The sequence below is a fragment of the Maniola hyperantus genome, chromosome 7, assembly GCF_902806685.2.
Source record: "Maniola hyperantus chromosome 7, iAphHyp1.2, whole genome shotgun sequence".
Lineage (NCBI taxonomy): Eukaryota > Metazoa > Arthropoda > Insecta > Lepidoptera > Nymphalidae > Maniola > Maniola hyperantus.
This window is the reverse complement of record NC_048542.1, coordinates 10,722,329-10,741,700: the sequence shown is the minus strand read 5'-3', so window position 1 is coordinate 10,741,700 and position 19,372 is coordinate 10,722,329. Positions and strand designations below refer to the sequence as shown.

The window sequence follows — 19,372 nt, the reverse complement described above, 5'->3', positions numbered from 1 at the left end:
CTGGGCTAAAATATTTTGCGCGATAAAATTTACCTAGTCTATTATATTCGTCTATGCGGTGCAAGCTATCTCAAATTTTGTCAAAATTGGTTGCGCGGGGTCAGACAGACAACCCTTCGCATTCACAGCTCTCATTCTGCGTATTTATATTATTTTAGCATGGATAACATTATTATTAATGAATAATTGTTCCTATTTTCGTTAAACAAAGTCGTCACATAGAACAAGGAACCGACAAGTCATTTGTTTAGCTTAAGTACACTTCAGCATGACTAAGCAAGGTCAACATCATTACATATAATTTTTTTGCTTATTGTTTGAAATTGTATGCTTCTGCAATGATTTATGTAATTTTCTTACCATACCTTATAAGAATCTAAAAACAATTTAAAACTCCATAAATCATTTGATCTCTTCCTTGACAAGTGCGGAAATGTCGACGTTGTTTGTTTTAGTTTATTATGTTTTTATAACTACGACATGCGATTGTGCAAAAATATTGGCCGTTTTTCCAACACCTTCAATAAGTCATCAAATAGTTTTTCGTCCTCTCGTCCAAGAACTAGCAAAACGTGGTCATGAAGTTGTAGTAATAACTACAGATCCAGCGTTTCAAAAGGGTAAAACTCCTCAGAACCTCATAGAAATTGATGTTCACAACATATCTTACAGAATTTGGAACGAATTTGTAACAGCTGAGAAAGGCCAAGCAAATGATGCTCATGCGCAAGTAAAATATATATTTGAACTGTTAAACAAAGTATTCGAAGAACAATTGAAATCGGAAGAGGTGCAGAAATTAATTTATGATAAGCATAAAAAATTTGATCTTGTATTTTTTGAATCTTGTGTGAGACCAGCTCTGAGCTTTTCGTATTTGTATAATGTACCAGTGATTGAAATTAGTTCCTTAGGTGCAATTTATGGAACTTTTGACACTATGGGCGTCCCGGTGCAACCTCTCTTATTTCCCATAGTAACTCGCCAAAGAATTCACAATTTATCTTTCCGTGAGAAGATATTTGAACTACATAATCAGTTTTCTTCAGAAAGAACATATAAACTACTAGAAAATTCAGAAAATGAAATGTTAAAAAGACATTTTGGCCCAAATATACCTTCGCTCAGTGAGTTGAGGAATAATGTACATATGCTATTTTTAAATGTACATCCCATATGGGACTTCAATCGGCCCGTTTCACCAAATATTTTGTATTTGGGAGGAATGCATCAGAAACCTAAGAAGGAATTACCACAGGTATTGTAAAAATCAAAAATGTTTATTCATGTTACCCGTTAATTGATGAACAACGTTCTGATGTTTGTTTTTTACGTCAATTACATTAAACAGTGGAATTAAATATAAATTTATTATCTTAGGATCTCAAATCATTCCTTGATTCATCTAAAAATGGAGTAATTTACATGAGTTTTGGTACAAACGTTAAACCATCCCTTCTTCCATCAGACAAGGTTAAAATATTTACTACCGTGTTTTCTCAACTGCCCTACGATATTTTATGGAAATGGGACAAAGACGAAATTCCAGGACGCTCCCAGAATGTTAGAATTTCGAAATGGCTTCCACAGTCTGATTTACTAAGTAAGTTTTATTTTTATGTGTTCCGAATTTTAAAACAAATTTGCCAAATGTAACTAAAATTGATATTAAATCACCAGTATATACATGAATAACTATTTATGATGCCAGTGACTTTGTCCGCGTAGATTTCGGTTTTTTTAAAATCCTGTTGGATGTGCGGGTAATTTTGTTTTCTGGGATAAAAATTATCCTTTGTCTGTCTCTAGGATGTAAGCTATCTCTGTACCAAAAAGATGATGCCCGTGACTTCATCCCTGTGGATCCCATAGCAACTTTTTGATGTTACGGGACATAATAGCCTATGTCAATTCCCGGAATGTAAGCTATGCCTATTCCAAGTTTCATCAAAATTAGTTAAACAGATGAGCCGTGAAAAGCTAGCAGATGGACAGACAGACAGACAAACATCATTATTTATAATATTATGGATTACTAGCTGATGCCCGCGACTTCGTCCGCGTGGAATTAAGTTTTTTTTTAAATCCCGTGGGAACTTTGATTTTCCGGGATAAAAAGTAGCCTATGTCATTCTCCAGGTCTTTATCTATACCCATGCAAAAAAATCACGTCAATCCGTTGCTCCGTTGCGACATGATTGAAGGAAAAACCAACAAACTAATAAATCAACAAACAAACACACTTTCGCATTTATAATATGGGTACTGATAAAATAATAATAATTGTGAATTCTTTTAAAGTTTTAAATCATGAATGTATTTCCAGAGCATCCTAAAATAAAATTGTTTATAACACAAGGTGGCCTACAATCAACAGATGAAGCCCTAACGGCAGGAGTGCCTCTCATCGGTGTACCAATGTTAGGAGATCAGTGGTACAACGTAGAAAAATATGTTATTCATAACATTGGAATGAAACTTGGCATAGAAACACTGACAGAGGAAATATTGAAAAATGCTATAGAAAACGTAATTGGAAACGAGAGGTAAGTTATATTGAATAGACTCACTCTATGAATAAAAACAGCTTATTAAAATTATTTTAAACTAACATAGTTTCTAATTTCAATGGAAAAAATATAGTAAAATAAGGTCAATCAAATTACTATCGTGAGATAGTTTATTCATGTATGATTCATCTATATATCCAACTAGCATATTATGCTCGCGACTTCATCCGCGTGGACTACACAAATTTCAAACCCCTATTTTACCCCCTTATGGGTTGAATTTTCAAAAATCCTTTCTTAGCGGATGCCTACGTGATAATAGCTATCTGCATGCCAAATTTCAGCCCGATCCGTCCCGTTGTTTGAGCTGTGCGTTGATAGATCAGTCAGTCAGTCAGTCAGTCAGTCAGTCAGTCACCTTTTCCTTTTATATATATTTAGAAGAAGAAGAAGATGATTATTATTGTTATAAAGAGAGATTAATAAAATAGACTAATATGGTTGGCTGCAATGTAAAGGCGCTGGCAAGTGATGATTTGCCTAAGATGGAGTGCGCTTGTCAAAAAGATTTCTATTTACTCTTGACTTGAAAGAACCGATATTAAAAATGGAGGAGCAGACTAATGCTGAAGGGCGTCTAGCGATTCGAATTAGAAACAAGGATACAAATCGCTTTGTACTTGACCAGGGAATTGCGTTAAAATAGTATAGTAGTAAAAGTGGAGGAGTAACCAGTAGTAGGGCGATTGTCTAAAACCTGCATCAATCATTATTACAATCTCAATTGTTCTGATTGGCTGAATTTGTGCGATTCTTGTTGCAACAATGCATTGTGGCCAATAGTGAGCGAGCATTAACCAATCGTGAGATCATTGCGATCGTGACATTGTAGCTGTCAAACAACCGCGGTAGGGCCACAGGTCAAAAATGTTCTGGGCACACCATCCGAAATGTATCCTTAAAATACCGATAAACAGGCAATACTACGCCACTCCACTCCTGAATGTGTATCATCATCATCATCATCATCAACCCATCGCCGGCTCACTTCAGAACACGGGTCTCCTCTCAGAGTGAGAAGGGTTTTAGCCATAGTATCCTACGCTGGCCAAGTGCGAAATGGCAGACTTCACACACTTTAGAGAACATTATGTAGAATTCTCAGGCATTTTTTTAAAATTCTTTATTTCAACCAAATATTGTACAACTTTCCTCTTGACATCCAGAAACTCTCCTGAGTTTATATGGACGTTGCAAATTCCTCTTATAATACTGAACTAAGCTAGATAATAAACTAGGTACAAATCAAAACTGATGAAATATTGCCTGAATGTGCATGCATTTTAATGATTGTGCTTATTTCAGCTATCGCCAAAACGTAGTTAAGCTACGCAAAATTATGCACGATCAGCCACAGTCGTCTTTGGAAAGAGCTGTATGGTGGACGGAATACATCCTGCGACACGGCGGCGCTACCCACCTGAGATCCGCAGCCGCAAACGTACCCTGGATAGAATATTACGCTTTAGATCTAATTTTACTTCTATCCATTTTTATTCTTAGCGCCATAATAGCAGTAGCCCTTTTAATATACTTTGTTGTATTAAAATTGAAAATTCTACGTGTAAAGCTTAAGTTAAATTAATAAATAAAATTATTTATTTTATAAATATACTTAGATTTTGGTTTTTAATCCCGTAGCAACGTTTTATTTTCTCGGAATAGAAAGTAGCTGCTTTCAAAGTCTTTCCGTAAAAGTCCCGTTAAAATTCTGTTATTTTTCGGATAGAAAATAGTACGGTCTACATACATTTTATTTAAGTTTATTCAGACGGCATACAAAAACAATTGAAGCGTCTCACGAGGATCCCTGTATTTGAAATTCAAGACAAACTGGAGGAAGCCACTGTCAATAAATGCCCGAAAACGATTTCACTGAATGCTTAGATACTGCAATCTTATGGGAATTCGCCTGAGTAATGTGTAAACGGAATAAATCAGTTGATTGCGAAGAGATCCATACGACATTATTTACTGAAGTAAATAGAGATATTTGTACATTGACGGAGTCAAGAAAAAACCGGCCAAGTGCGAATCAGACTCGCGCACTGAGGGTTCCGTAGTACAATCATATTTTATTTTGCACGATAAATCAAAAACTACTTACTAGATCGCGTTCAAACCAATTTTCGGTGGAAGTTTGCATGGTAATGTACATCATATATTTTTTTTAGTTTTATCATTCTCTTATTTTAATTTTAGAAGTTACAGGGGGGGCGGGGCGTTTTACCACTTTGGAAGTGTCTCTCGCGCAAACTATTCAGTTTAGAAAAAAATAGTATTAGAAACTACAATATCATTTTTGAAGACCTATCCATAGGTACCCCCACACGTATGGGTTTAATAAAAAAAAAATTGAGTTTCAGTTCTAAGTATGGGGAACCCCAAAATTTATGGTTTTTTTCTATTTTTGTGTAAAAATCTTAATGCGGTTCACAGAATACATCTACTTACCAAGTTTCAACAGTATAGCTCTTATATTTTCGGAAAAAAGTGGCTGTGACATACATCCAGACAGACAGACAGACATGACGAATCTATAAGGGTTCCGTTTTTTGCCATTCGGCTACGGAACCCGCGAAACGGGGAGACTCCGTTAGGTACCGAGTAGGTACCTACATATTTTGGTTGAATTTACTCTCACTTGGACATCGGTCTGTCTGTTCGTCCATGTGTCAGAGCCTTGTTTGAACGCAAACTATTCAAATTCATAAAATTAATCTAATGAAAATGAAAATGAATTCAGTCAGAATTGGTACAAATTTTGCTAGCAAAACAGTAGATACCTAACACAAAAAGCAGGCACTATCTCACTAGGACACCAATGGCGGCATTATCAGTCGCGCTATGAACAAAATGTATACAAACAGCTTTATGGAGTATACCCCACTTGTCGTCAGTTTGATTGTGCAAGCAATTTGGTGGTGGCGGGTCGGGATCACATGTGCATTGTGCAGTACGCGGCCGAAAGTAATGTACATCGGCCTTTAGAATGACATTTCGGCTTTGTAGAGCGTTATCTGTCATTCATACCTATATAACGTTTTGTCGGTCTCAACGACAGAGACAGTGCTCTACAAATTTGCTATCTCCTTCGAGTCAATGGATGGAATGGTGGATGGAAGGTTGATTTTCATTACTTTCGGCAGCGTACCTACTGTATGTATTAGATATTTTGCGTAAAACTCACGTGAACGCCAGTCACGCTACCTACCACTCCCGCCCACTGCACGTGAGTCGTGACTGGCTCTTGACACCACAGTGGCACGCCCGGTGGCGCCACCTTGGTGTCCTAGTGAGATATTGACTTAAAATCGACCCTACAGCATAACGGAAAGGAATGAGAACAATAATGTCTGCAAAGTTTTTCCGCAACAAATACGTTTACGAATACCTCCTACCTACCCTCCTTAATAGTTTGCAGTTATACTTTATAAGTTTTATGGCCCCATTAGGCGAGTCCTTAATGGACTTTTTAATGGTGTTTTTTATCCTTTACTTTTTTACGAAGTTTTTATGCCTACATTTAAATAAGACAATCTTTGCAGAAATTAACTCGTCCCCACATCTAAGTTAACAAACATTGACGCCTTTGCCTACCTACCTTGATTGAACCTTAGATTGTAGTTACATCTCATCAACGTTGATAGATTTCGAGCATCCAAACACTAGGTATAGCATCAAAGTAAAATAGACCTTAACTGACTTATTTTAAAGCTCAAGTTCATCTATTTATCAACTGCCAGCGGCGTTTCAAAACGAACGTAGCGAAATTAAAATCGATGGTACTGAATTTTATACTTTAAACCAAGCAGTTTCAGGTCCATTTCACTCTGGAATTATTGTGTTTCCACGCTCGAATCCAAACGTCACGTTGGTGAGGTATAAAATCTCATGTAACCAACCAGTTATGAGTAAGAAAAGAAAAATTATATTGAAAAGTGAGAATATAATTTCAGGATATCTGTTTAATTTTACAACTAGGTACTTTGTAGGTACTATGCCGTCAAGGTTCTGGAATAGTTTTATGCATAGTGATATTATCCGAACAATACCAGCAAAACCTTAGCAGAAGGCTGCTAAAGGCTCCTTGTATCGCGAAATTGCCTCTTTTAGCCATATTTATGGAGAATGGAAGAATATTTTTTTGGGAATTCATTTACCTATATTACAGGCTTACACACAGTAGTAAAACGTTTCTAATGCCTATTTTATACGAAAGAACTAAAAACATAAACCTATTTAAGTAGTAGTATCGTCGTTTTCGACACTGAAGTTTTTTAAAGCCGTATTAACTAGGTAATTGTGCGGACAACTGACAGGATGAAAAAGTTTTTGAAATAAAATTTATAAGCAGGTACCTACCTACCTGAAATTACCAAAAATATACGCGACGAATGGAGAATTTCCTTCATTTTGGTGTCGATTAAAAAAGATATTTCAAGAAGATTCAGACTCGATTTCTCGAACTATGGAAAGAAAATTTGCCTCCATCTGAGATTTTTTTCCCCATCTGTGCTAAATTTGTCATCATGCAATCAAATATTATTTCAAAGATCACTTAACTCAAGCGTAAACACGTACGTAGGTACTTACACAAACAAATTTAACGTAAACATCAAAATTGTATATACACACCATAATGATCTTTAATAACGTATCGTAGAGTTCAAAATCGTGTCGTGGTATTTATTTGATGAGATTCAATATTGTTGATGCATTCGCTAATGACACCTTTGCTTTGTTAATCTCGGGGTTAGTGTAAACTGTAATAGCAAGTAATTTGCTGTTAAGTATGCTGTGTAGTTGACGTCATCGTGCCAGAGCACGAGGAAGCTAAGGCTGCATTCACAGGAATAGTAGAAGAAAGAAAATTTTTCTTCGTGGTAGCATCATCATCATCATGATCAACCCATCGCTGGCCCACTACAGAGCACAGGTTTCCTCTCAGAATGAAATGGGTTTAGGCCGTAGTCTGCCATGCTGGCCAAGTGCGGATTAACAGACTTCACACACCTTTGAGAACATTATGGAAAACTCTCAGGCATGCAAGTTTTCTTACGATGTTTTCCTTCACCGTTAAAGCAAGTGATATTTAATTGCTTAAAACGCATCAATATCGGTTTCTGCACGGTATCGTACTGTAACGTTTAATCACTTGGCACTACGGTTTTGCCGATAGGAGGACATGGGGTTATTCAAGGGGCGGACCAACAAATTCCTGAAAAGCCGGCAACGTAGCGGCAGTTCCTCTCGTGCTGCAAATGTTCATGGGCAGCGGTAATCACTTAACATCAGGTGACCCGCCTGCTCGTTTGCTCGCTATCTCTATTTAAAAAAAAGAGCCCTGCATTATACCAGACCAGAGACAATTTAGAAATTATTAATTGCCAAACCGCCCCTGCCAGGAATCGAACCCGGTACTTCCCTCTTATAAGGCCACAGCGCTCGATACTTCTGCGCCAGGCTGTATTCTAAGCTACATATAGGTAGCTATGTAATTTGATTCTTTTGAGCGGAAGTGACCATTAATCTATAGAGCCTCAATAGCTCAACCTGTAGAGGAGTGGACTGAAAACCGAAAGGTCGACGGTTCAAACCCCGCCCGTTGCACTATTGTCGTACCTACTCCTAACACAAGCCTGACGCTTAGTTGGAGAGGAAAGGGGAATATTAGCCGTTTATCATGGCTGGCATTTTAATAAAAAAAACCCCTAGCGAATAAGGTTCATAATATTATGTAAATACATATTATGTACATATTATCAGCTATGCAGGCAGCATAATCCTGATTCCTGATCCATCTAAGATGTGCGAGGGCTTATTGAGAAGTGTGTGAAACTAATTCGTGGAACCAATTTCAGTTCGAAACTAAGATGAGCAAAGAGAGTCAAGAGAGCCGATGAGAAAAAACCAGCCAAGTGCGAGTCAGACTCGCGCACTGAGGGTTCCGTAATACAGTAGTATCTTTTCGACATTTTGCACGATAATTCAAAAACTATGATGCATAAAAATAAATAAAATCTGTTTTAGAATGTACAGGTAAATCCCTTTCATATGATACCCCACTTGATATAGTTATCTTACTTCGAAAATTGATAATACTAATTATTAGTTCATGACCACAATTTAATTTTTTTTGTGTGATCTAACCCTAAATTCACGGTTTTCAGATTTTTCCCCAAATGTCAGCTATAAGACCTACCTACCTGCAAAATTTTATGACTCTAGGTCAACGGGAAGTACCCTGTAGGTTTCTTGACAGACAGACAGACAGACAGACAGACAACAAAGTGATCCTACAAGGGTTCCGTTTTTCCTTTTGAGGTACGTAACCCTAATGAAGGAATTCTGTACGTGGGTTTCGTATAATGTACATCGATCGCATATAAAATATTAACCAATGAACATTTAGCATCAGGTACAGCTTCAAGCTAATGTGTCTTCATACATTATGTTGATTACGAGTTAATGTTTTTAGATAAAAACATAAGAAGGCGTTTTAATATAATACAGGCTGTAACCAGAGTTGTTGCTAGAAAAATAATATATCTAAGTTACTGGGTATAAAGTTTCGTTTACAAGCTCTATTATTTGCAAGATTCTAATACAAAACTGATTTATTTTCCCCACATTCCTGTAACGGATGGAGCAGTAAATGCGGATGAATTCTTGGAACAAAAACCTATTTGCAAAAATAAGGTGATTTGTCTTTGAATCGCACAGATCGCTTATTCTCTTACAATAGTAAAAGAAGCTGGTGGCATTATTCTTTCAATTATTTATTCCATCATCAAAACGACCGCCACAGTATGCCCCCCCAAAACTTGCAGAAAATAAATTATTTGTAAACTGACTAATATCTTTATAATAGGTATAGCCATTTTTTATAAAATCATAATAATAGCCTAATCCTAATATGTAAAATATGTGTGTGTGTGTGTGTGTGTGTGTGTGTGTGTGTGTGTGTGTGTGTGTGTGTATGAAAGTTTGGATGTTACTCATTCACGCCACAATGATTGAACCGGCTTTTGTCTTGCAAAATCAAAGAGTTCCCGTGTGGGATTTAAAAAATCCTTCACGTGGAAGAAACCATGAGTATCATCAAAGGAGTATCTCCATAAAACCAATATTTTCTCAAAAAACTCGAATATTTTTCTTCGTTAAAGCCCGAGCATATAGGTACTTAAATTTTAACATTTTATGTCCATTTTGCGGAATAAATAACAAACCTACCTAAATAAAAGTAGATACTAGCTCTTTAGCTACCATATTTTTTAGACCATTTTTATTGCATCAAACGGAAATCAGCGCAAAATTGCAATGAGTTTGATTTATGGCCGGTCCGACGTTAAGGCAATCCCTGAGATATATCTCAATTTGATTTGATAGACTCCTAGGATATACGAATCGAAATATTAATGCAGCCGTCTGTCTGTGAACGATTTCTTAGCATCTACGAGATTAATCTAATCACACACACTAATATTATAAAGGCGAAAGATTATATGGGTGTGTGTGTGTTTGTTACTATTTCACGCAAAAAATACTGGATCAATTTGGCTGAAATTTGGAGTAAAAATAGATATTACCTTGACTTAACACATATGCTACTTTTTATCCCGGAAAATCAAAGAGGTTCAGTCGGATTTAAAAAACCAATACCCACGCGGACGAAGATGCAGGTATTTATTTATTTATACTTTATTGCACACAACAACAACACAAGTAGGAAACATAGTAAAAACATACAAGCATCTTAATCTAATAGCCGTAGCATGCAAAGGCGACCTTATCGCTAAAGCAATCTCTTCCAGGCAACCTTTTGACCACAGATTGGTGCAGCAGCTGAAATCTACTTAGTAGGTATTGTTAGCTTTTTATTTCATAAATTAATATTTGAGGCAATTTGACTAAAATAAAGAAAATACAATGTCTTCATTTGACTCAAATTTAAATATAAAAGAATATATAAATCTTGATTTGAATAAATTCAGTATAAATATTTTTAAAAGTCATGATACTAAAATCATAACGTCTATAAATAAGAACTTTTGGCGGTATTAACGACTAGTCTTGCTCTGTCAGTATTGACGCATTTTTTAATATCGGTCCACGACCGTAAATTTACGAATTACCTAATAAAGTGAATAATCAATAATTGCTTGACAAACGAAGTAAAGTCACGAAAAAATAACAAATATTGATCGAGAGAATTTAAACGTTTTACTAAACGGGCTATGTATGTCTATCATTTCACCGAGGAACCTGGCTGCGATGTTACAGTATATACTCAAAATATTTTTCATTTTTACAACTCCAAGTCCAAGCAAGTCAGGAGGTATATTTATTGTAACATCTAGGAAAATCTAGTCATTTCATTTTAACCTGATTTTGGGAAAAGGCTATCTCGTAAAAACTGATATTCAGAAAATGTATATTTAACGGAGAGTCTGTTAGCTAACACATAAATCAAGTCGACGCTTTAAGTGAAAAGTACACTTCCTTTTAGCGTTAACAGAGACCAAGGCGGCGCGGTGTGGAAAATGTCTTGGATTTGAAATGGTCTTAAAATACTGGTTGGTCTTAAAATACAGAACGCTAACAAAAACTTAGCGTTATTGTTATACTACCTAAACACAATCCAATACCAATAACCATTTGCCTCATTTTGTAGTTTTAGTGATTTTGTATTTTTCAAACCCGCAATGTATAGCGTGCAAAATGCTATACATTGTTATTATTATTATCAGACGTAGTAGATACACAACTCCAAAAGATTTTTTATGTTTAACAAAGAACAATATACTTAATAATAATCAGTAAGTATACAGCTGGGTCTGGGTCCAAATAGTCCCAAGAATTCCTATTTTCATCTTGTGAAAGTTATGGCATTTATTAATGTTACTAGAAATGAAGGGGCGTCGGAATAAAAATGTGATGAATTTAGCCTCCAATATTTCATGGGTAGTTTTTTACCCTCTGGGAACTACACTTTATCTGAATATCCACTTAAGACAGGTCGGACTTTTTTCGCAACAATAGATCCTCCGCGCCCTGCAGTAAGTACGCTATTCTCTAAATATTTCGCTTTCGTCGCTGAAACAGCCATAGCCATACTAAGTAAAAATATTATAAATGCAAAAGTGTGTATGTGGTCTATATCTTTTCCTTTTCATATAGCTCATTCTTTTAAACGATTCTGATGAATTTTGGTATAGAGTAAAGAAAGGTTAAGGGAACTTTTAGATTTTCCAGAAATTCCTGTGTAAATCCAGGAATTCTTATGATAGGCAAGGTATTAAAAATCCTATTGATATATGAAATGATTCACTCGCTTAGTATTATTTTAATTTTTGAAGAAAAACACTATAAATCAGAAGATTAATTACCTACCTTACCCACCTATTATATAAAATAATCTGATTTGACCAATGTGTTGTGTGAAGGCAAACTCGAATCCGACTCGCTACCGCGACCCAACTGGGAACCTTTACAGCGGTAGGCTCTAAAGGGGAAAAAATAACTATCACTTGGTTGGTTTGTCCGTCAACCTTTCGTTTCAGTTTCAAAAGAACAGTATCTCTACTCAGACACGTCATCTTCTCCATTGTCTCTCTTTTTATCTCAAACTTGCTTTACCCACTCGACGATTCCATAGAGCAAAGATTTGAGACACATCGCGGTCGATAGCGGACCAACCATTGTATTGTTCCGTGCATGACTGGACATTGGCAGGCTTGAGGAATAAAGGTTACCCTCAACGTTGAATGCCAATTTACTGAATAGCCACTGTAAGATGAGGAGCCGATTTTATTGAAAGTTTTAATTCTTTTTGTCTCCTCTAGATTTCCAAGGTTCACTATTTCTTGAAAAACAACTTCCTCTTAAAGACAACGACGTCCTCCCATTTCTTTGAAAATCAAGTTCAATTTTTATTAAAATTAATGATCCCTCTCAGTTTTTTTCAAGTTGAAGACGTGAATATTGATCTGCAACTATTATAGGAGTTGTATTTATTTAACGGCCATTCGGCAAAATTTTGCAACTTTTGTAAGCTTTTGTTTGAAAACTATAAATACAACCAGCTTATACTCGCGTCTTCGTCCGTGTGGACTACATTTATTTCAACTCCCCATTTAACCCACTTAGGCGTGGAATTTCGAAAAATCCTTTCTTAGTGGATGCCTACTCTAAAGTTCTCAATTTTCAACCCGCATTTGGCCAGCCTGGTGGACTATGGCCTAAACCCCTCTCATTCTGAAAAAAGAGCCGCGGCTAGTATTGCCGATGAGTTGAGATGATGATACAGGTAATATATGTAATATGTATGTATAATAAACTAGATGATGCCCGCGACTTCGTCCGCGTGGATTTAGGTCTATAAATATCCTGTGGGAACTCTTCGATTTTCCGGGATAAAAATAGCCTATGTCCTTCCCCGGGATGCAAACTATCTTTGTACCAAATTTCGTTAAAATTGGTTGAACTGATGGGCCGTGAAAAGCTAGCAGACAGACAGACAGACACACACTTTTGCATTTATAATATTAGTATGGATTACGTTGCTTCTCAATTAATTAATGATGCCAGTAAATACCAGACTGACAGCATAATCACATAGCTGTGGCGTAGCTAATACCGTCTAAGCTTCAGCGTATCATTATTATTTACATCCACTCTGTATAAAGTCACTATACCTAGATCAAAGGAATTACAAAGTAAATTTTAACTAGCTTACTCTAAGACTTCACATGCATAGCCAGTTACTACAATAATAAAAAAATGTAGATCTTCAACCCATCACCGGCTCACTAGAGAGGACGAGTCTCCTCTCAGAGTAAGAATGGTTTTGGCCATAGTCTACCACTTCTTAGTGAGGGGTCTGCGCAGTGCTTTCTGGGACGAAGTCATTATTACAGCACTAGATTTAGGTAAAGTCTTCTTCTCGAGGCAACGGTCACCTCAAACACGGGCAGCCCGAAAAGCCGCAACTGCGATGGCTCGGTTTTAGGTGGCCATAATATCGTGGTGAAAAGATTAGTTAGCCTAGTTATCCTGTTCGTGTAGTGGCTGCTTCCAGCGCCGGGTGCTTGTGATCGGTATAAAACTAAGCACCACGCGGGGAGGCTCTTTTCATATCCCATAGATTTATAGTTTTGTGATCAAAACGAAACTCGGCTTACAAAATTTCCGCGCGCTGAATGTTCACTACATTTTTCCCTAACCAGCAGACGATCTAATAAAAATAAGAAAAAATATTTTCATCTTTCCTTCTGCTACGATGTGATAGCTAATATGAAGTTTGATAAAAACCCTATAAGTAAATTGAACAATATTGATCCTACCCATGCGTCTCGCGGGAATCTTAAATATTTCCTCACAGAGCGTCGGCGATGACGTGGATGAATTGTAACACGCAGTTTGACGCAGTATTCTCATTAAAGTCTGAGAGTTCAACCAACAGCGAATAGGTATGCATCTGATGGTGTGTTTATCGGTATCCTTGTTATAAATGCGAAAGTGTGTTTGTTTGTTGGTTGGTTTGCCCTTCAATCACGTCGCAACGGTGCAACGGATTGACGTGATTTTTTGCATGGGTATAGAACTCACCTGGAAAGTGACATAGGCTGCTTTTCATCCCGGAAAATCAAAGAGTTCCCACGGGATTTTTAAAAAACCTAATTCTACGCGGATGAAGTCGCGAGCATCAGCAAGTACTTTAAAAGTACTCAGGGCAAATGTCGGCCAATGCCTGCAAGTGCATGAGTCAAAAATAGTACTAAGTGCCTTGGTTTTGGTTTTCAACTCATCTGCTGGACATACAGCTCTTATAGGCCTCTTGCAAGAATTTTTACAATTCTTAAACTTAGCTAAACTTACTGGTCTAAAAGTAGACCATCCACAATTTCACAAATTGGGAAAAATATTTGATTATACAAACTAAGATAAGTCATGGACTGATTCTTAGGTGTACGTTACTACTAAATTATAATATATACATTATTTATATATAAATTATAAATAACTAAATTAAATTCTTACAGTAACTATTTTTAAATATTTTATTCTATTGACAGAGACTTAATCAGACCATGACAGCAATTATTTAATACTACTATACTTTGACCTTATTTTTATTTTGTACTAATCTTGTTTTATAATAAATTCTAGTCAACATTCTCATAATATAATAATATATAAGCATGCAAATGAATAATATTTAATATCTAGTAATGATAATTTTAATCATTTTAATCCTATTCTTATTGTATCTTTAATATTTACCATTTTATTGTACCTAAAATTGTATTTGCAATACCCTGACAGGGTCTCATGTATTTAGCTTTTAGCTTTAAGCACCCACCATCAATAAATGTAAATGTACATGAAAGCAAATAAATAAATCTGAATCTGAATCTGAATCTGAATCTACGTTTGTAAGTTTAGGTTAATATAATATTACTTATTAGCCTCCCTCATAGGCTAGATTGGAATGATAGTAAAGTACTGTTGTTAGTACTTTACGATAAAAAAAACATTTGTGCAATCAGTATAAAATAAAAAGAGCTTACAATATCAGGCCACAGGCTCAGTATCAAATACATTAGCGGTACCATAAATCCATAAAGCTGGTTTCGTGGGAAATTATGTGATCCAGTGAGCGAGGTTCAGCGCATGACGTCGGCTGATATTAGTGCAAATCGTGTCGAATCAGGCCGGATTTACTCGTATTTGGGTATACGGAATAATTTAATAATTCTTTTTTATATTCTCGTTTGGAAAATTTGAGTTAATTTTTCTCAAATTTTCCCGAACGAGAATATAAAAAAGAATTATTAAGTTATTCAGTGTAAATTTGTTCGGAATTATGAGATGATTCATCATCATCATCAACCGATAGACGTCCACTGCTGGACTGGACATAGGGACTTCCACACACCACGGTCATGCGCCGTCTGAATCCAGCGGCTCCCTACGACTCGTCTGATGTCATCCGTCCACCTAGTGGGGGGGTCTTCCAACACTGCGTCTTCCGGTGCGAGGTCGCCATTCCAGTACCTTGGGACCCCATCGGGCGATGGAGAGAGCTATTTATTTATTTTATTTTAGTTATTTTATTAATTAAGAACACATACAATTAGTATTTTTAGTTAAAATTAAAACAGATTAATTCCTTATCGGTTATTGAAAACAATTAATTACCTTTTACCAAAATATAAATTTCACACTGTTTTGACGCCGTGAACAAATCAAGTGCATTAATTCACAGGACATTTTTTATCTCAGGAAATAAAATAACTCACCACCACACCAAATCTAAGTCGCGGGCACCATCTAGTCACAAATAAAACAACAACATCCAACTTATTACACTATTTTTGCGTGGAATAATTAAAAAAAAACACGTTTACCTGACAGTGCGGTCCTAATTTATTTTCTAACTAAATCCCCAAGCAAAGTTTACTACCAACGTTTATCCGATAGTGACCTACCTTTCCAAAACATAAATCTACAATTTTTGGTCGCTAGAGGTTTCCACTAATTTGTCTACCGCGATCAAAACTACTCTTGCATTAAACTAGAAAAAAGATGGACAGGCCAAGTCGAATTCATTAGGATTTTTTTCAAAAAAGTGGAGAAAGCTAAGAAAACTGACAAACAATGCCTATCTACTTGTATATTACTTGCTAAAACGTACAAAAAAACTGTCCAAGAAAAAAATTACCTATAATAGTTCAAACGCACTTTATCTGCGCTGCGCGACGCGTGTGACTTTAAAACTTCATATTTTTACGGAAACCTGAAACCACCTATGGACCCGGATCTTAATTTCTAGAGACTGTTTAAAAATTTAATCGAGTTGGATTGCTTAATATTCAAATAATAATAAAAACTTCGTTTGTAAGTAGCGCACTCCGAAAACACTCCTCTTGATGCAGACTTTAGTGTGTGTTGAGTCGGTGTAAAATCGGACACCCATTTCTCACCGCCTAAGATGGCCGCAGTCTGATAAAAATTCAATCTCAGATAACAGCTATCGGTTGTGGACAGACTCATAATATGACCTACAGCTTGCTTATCATATACTGCCTTTTTGACGACTTCCCTCGCGCAGTGGTGAGCGCTGTGGTCTTGTAAGTGGGAGATCACGGGTTTGATTCCCGGGGACCAGCAGGGGAAATTTGGAATTTTAAAATTTCTTAATTTCCCCTGGTCTGGTCTGGTGGGAGGCTTCGGCTGTAGTAACCACCCTACCGGTAAAGTGGTTTAGCATTCTGGTACGATGCTATGTAGAAAACAAAACGGTATATCCATACTAATATTATAAATGCGAAAGTGTGTGTCAGTCTGTCCGTATGTCTGTCTGTCTGCTAACTTTTCACGGCCTAGCAGTTCAACCGATTTTGATGAAATTTGGTACAGTGTTAGCTTACATCCTAGGGAAGGGACATAGGCATACTTTTTATTCCAGAAAATCAAAGAGTTCTCACGGATTTTTAAAATCTAAATCTTTGTTATACCTAAGTATTAATACTTTGGTTCTCTGACAGATTTCCTCGGTGCGGATTTTATCCCTTTGAACACTTTGAATTTATGGAGGAAGCCAGCTGCCAGTATCCACATATTTTCCACTTCATACGTCAAAGAAAATATGTCACTAACAAAAACCCGACAATCGGAAGTCACGATGCGAATTTATTCACCCTCCATTACTCACACAAAATCATCGCACATGACGCGCTATCGATTATCCTGAACTGAACCCTCATAAGTTATGAACAAAAAATGTCTCTGCGTAGGTGAGCAGTTTTTAAATCGCCTAAATTATTGGGAGAGTTCGGATTCGACACTTTTTAGGGTTCCGTACCTCAAAAGGAAAAAAGGAACCCTTATAGGATCACTTCGTTGTCTGTCTGCATGTCTGCCTGTCTTGTCTGTCTGTCAAAAAACCAGTACTTCCCGTTGACCTAGAATCATGAAATTTGGCAGGTAGGGGTGTCAGGCACACATAAAAGTAAAAATCCGAAAACCGTGAATTTTTGGTTAAATCACAAAAAAATAATTAAAATGTGATAATGAACAAATTACTTAGTATTTTCAACTTTCAAACTAAGATTACTACATGTATCAAGTGGGGTATCATATGAAATGGCTTTACCTGTAATTTCTAAAACATATTTTTATTTATTTTTATAAATAAATAGTTTCTGATTTATCGTGCGAAATGACGGAAAAATACGACTGTAGTACGGAATCCTCGATGCGAGAGTCTAACTCGCACTTGGCCAGTTTTTTTCCATTTCTGGGGAGTAGTTTTTGCAAATTATGTAAATTTTCCACGGATGAAATAATTAATGTCCCCGTTTCAACATAACGTAACGGTTGGTTGAAACGTTGCAAAAGAAGCAACTTTATATTTTGCAGAAGTTAAGTACTCAGGATACCGATAGTCCGTGACAGGTGGAGATGGCAATTGGGGTATGAGGCGGGGGGACGCCTAAAACAGCCGCACGCCACCAGCGCTCGCCCACATCGGGTTAGCCGATTGCTATCTTCACCTGTCGCGTACTGTACAATATGACTGCCTTTTATTAAAATCATAATTTATGGTTATTTACAGTTAATTATCAAAATCCCAACACCCGCTTGATTTTCAACTTTTGGCTATATCGATTTTTATGGGACTTTTACAGAAGGTAGGAGATGATATTTGTAGGAATGACCTAGACCATTTTGATTACGATGAAACAAAGGGTTTTCCTAGCATTTTTAAAAACCTAAATCTACATGGACGAAAAGTTGTTAACAGACTACGAGACAGCGTCATATTGCTGGCAAAAATCTGTCTCCTTTTAACTAAAACTTATGTCTGAGCAAAGCAGCTACATTATATAGGCTAAGTGCCACTTAGCATTTGATTCAATTCTTTATTTTGCAGAAGCACATACACACTTACATAAGGTTTTACAGAGTTATAGAGTAGATAATTATGTTTCCCCTAACAGAAGGTATGCAAAAGTTAAAAGTAAAAATAACACAATGCTTTAAACTACCTACTCTAGTAAGAATAAGTATTAAAGAACATTACAATGTATAATGAATAGTATAGATATAAGCATATATAGTTAAAAGAATCTAAAACAAGTCTAAGTAAATAAATTTACAATTTTGAAACTTCATTAAGTAACATAATAAGAGATCTAACTATCGTATCGAGTAACAGAATTTCAATAATTTATATCGCTTAGACGACCCAACGAATCATTCAATTTTTTTTTTCAAAGCTCTGAAGTCTAAACATGCTCACGACAAGCTTGGGTTCACGTATAATAAACGTTTCGTTATCGTACTTATTTAGAATCAAGGAATACTACAATAAATTACCCAATATCGATGCAATTTCACGGCAAATAAAGATGTCGTTTTCCGAATGGAATTGGAACTTTTGAATGTCGTAATGAGATCGTCTTTTGTAATGGAAATTGCATTTTCTGTAATGGCTTTAATCGAAACAACGTTTGGATATATTTAAGAACCTCTGTACATAGCGACTTTTAGAGGCGCAGTTGAAATTCGTCAGAACCAACCGTAAAAGAACGGTTGGGTATCTACGGGGTGAAACCAGAACGCTGCTGGCAAAAACGAAGACAGGTACTGATGATTACTGATATGAAACCACAAAAAAAACGCAGCAAAAAATTTGGAAAACTTTTGCAACTTCTTCAATAATACCATAGCTCATTGTCAATAATCACACATCACAGATTAATTTACCTTTTATATGACGAAAATTGGCT

General features: G+C 36.3%; 1 protein-coding gene across 2 annotated transcripts; it reads left to right on the top strand.

The window, feature by feature from the left end:
- The first annotated feature begins 378 nt into the window (after positions 1 to 378).
- On the top strand, positions 379 to 4,203 carry LOC117983732 (UDP-glucosyltransferase 2-like). 2 transcript variants are annotated; one of them, XM_069499664.1, is made up of 4 exons: positions 379 to 1,258; positions 1,381 to 1,603; positions 2,360 to 2,546; positions 3,876 to 4,203. In XM_069499664.1, the coding sequence occupies exons 1-4, from the start codon at positions 434 to 436 to the stop codon at positions 4,153 to 4,155; spliced, it is 1,515 nt and encodes a 504-aa protein (XP_069355765.1). In that variant the 5' UTR covers positions 379 to 433; the 3' UTR covers positions 4,156 to 4,203. The 2 variants fall into 2 exon arrangements, with proteins under 2 accessions (XP_069355765.1, XP_034826233.1); XM_034970342.2 differs by having other exon boundaries at positions 382 to 1,258; positions 2,327 to 2,546.
- Positions 4,204 to 19,372: the final 15,169 nt, after the last annotated feature.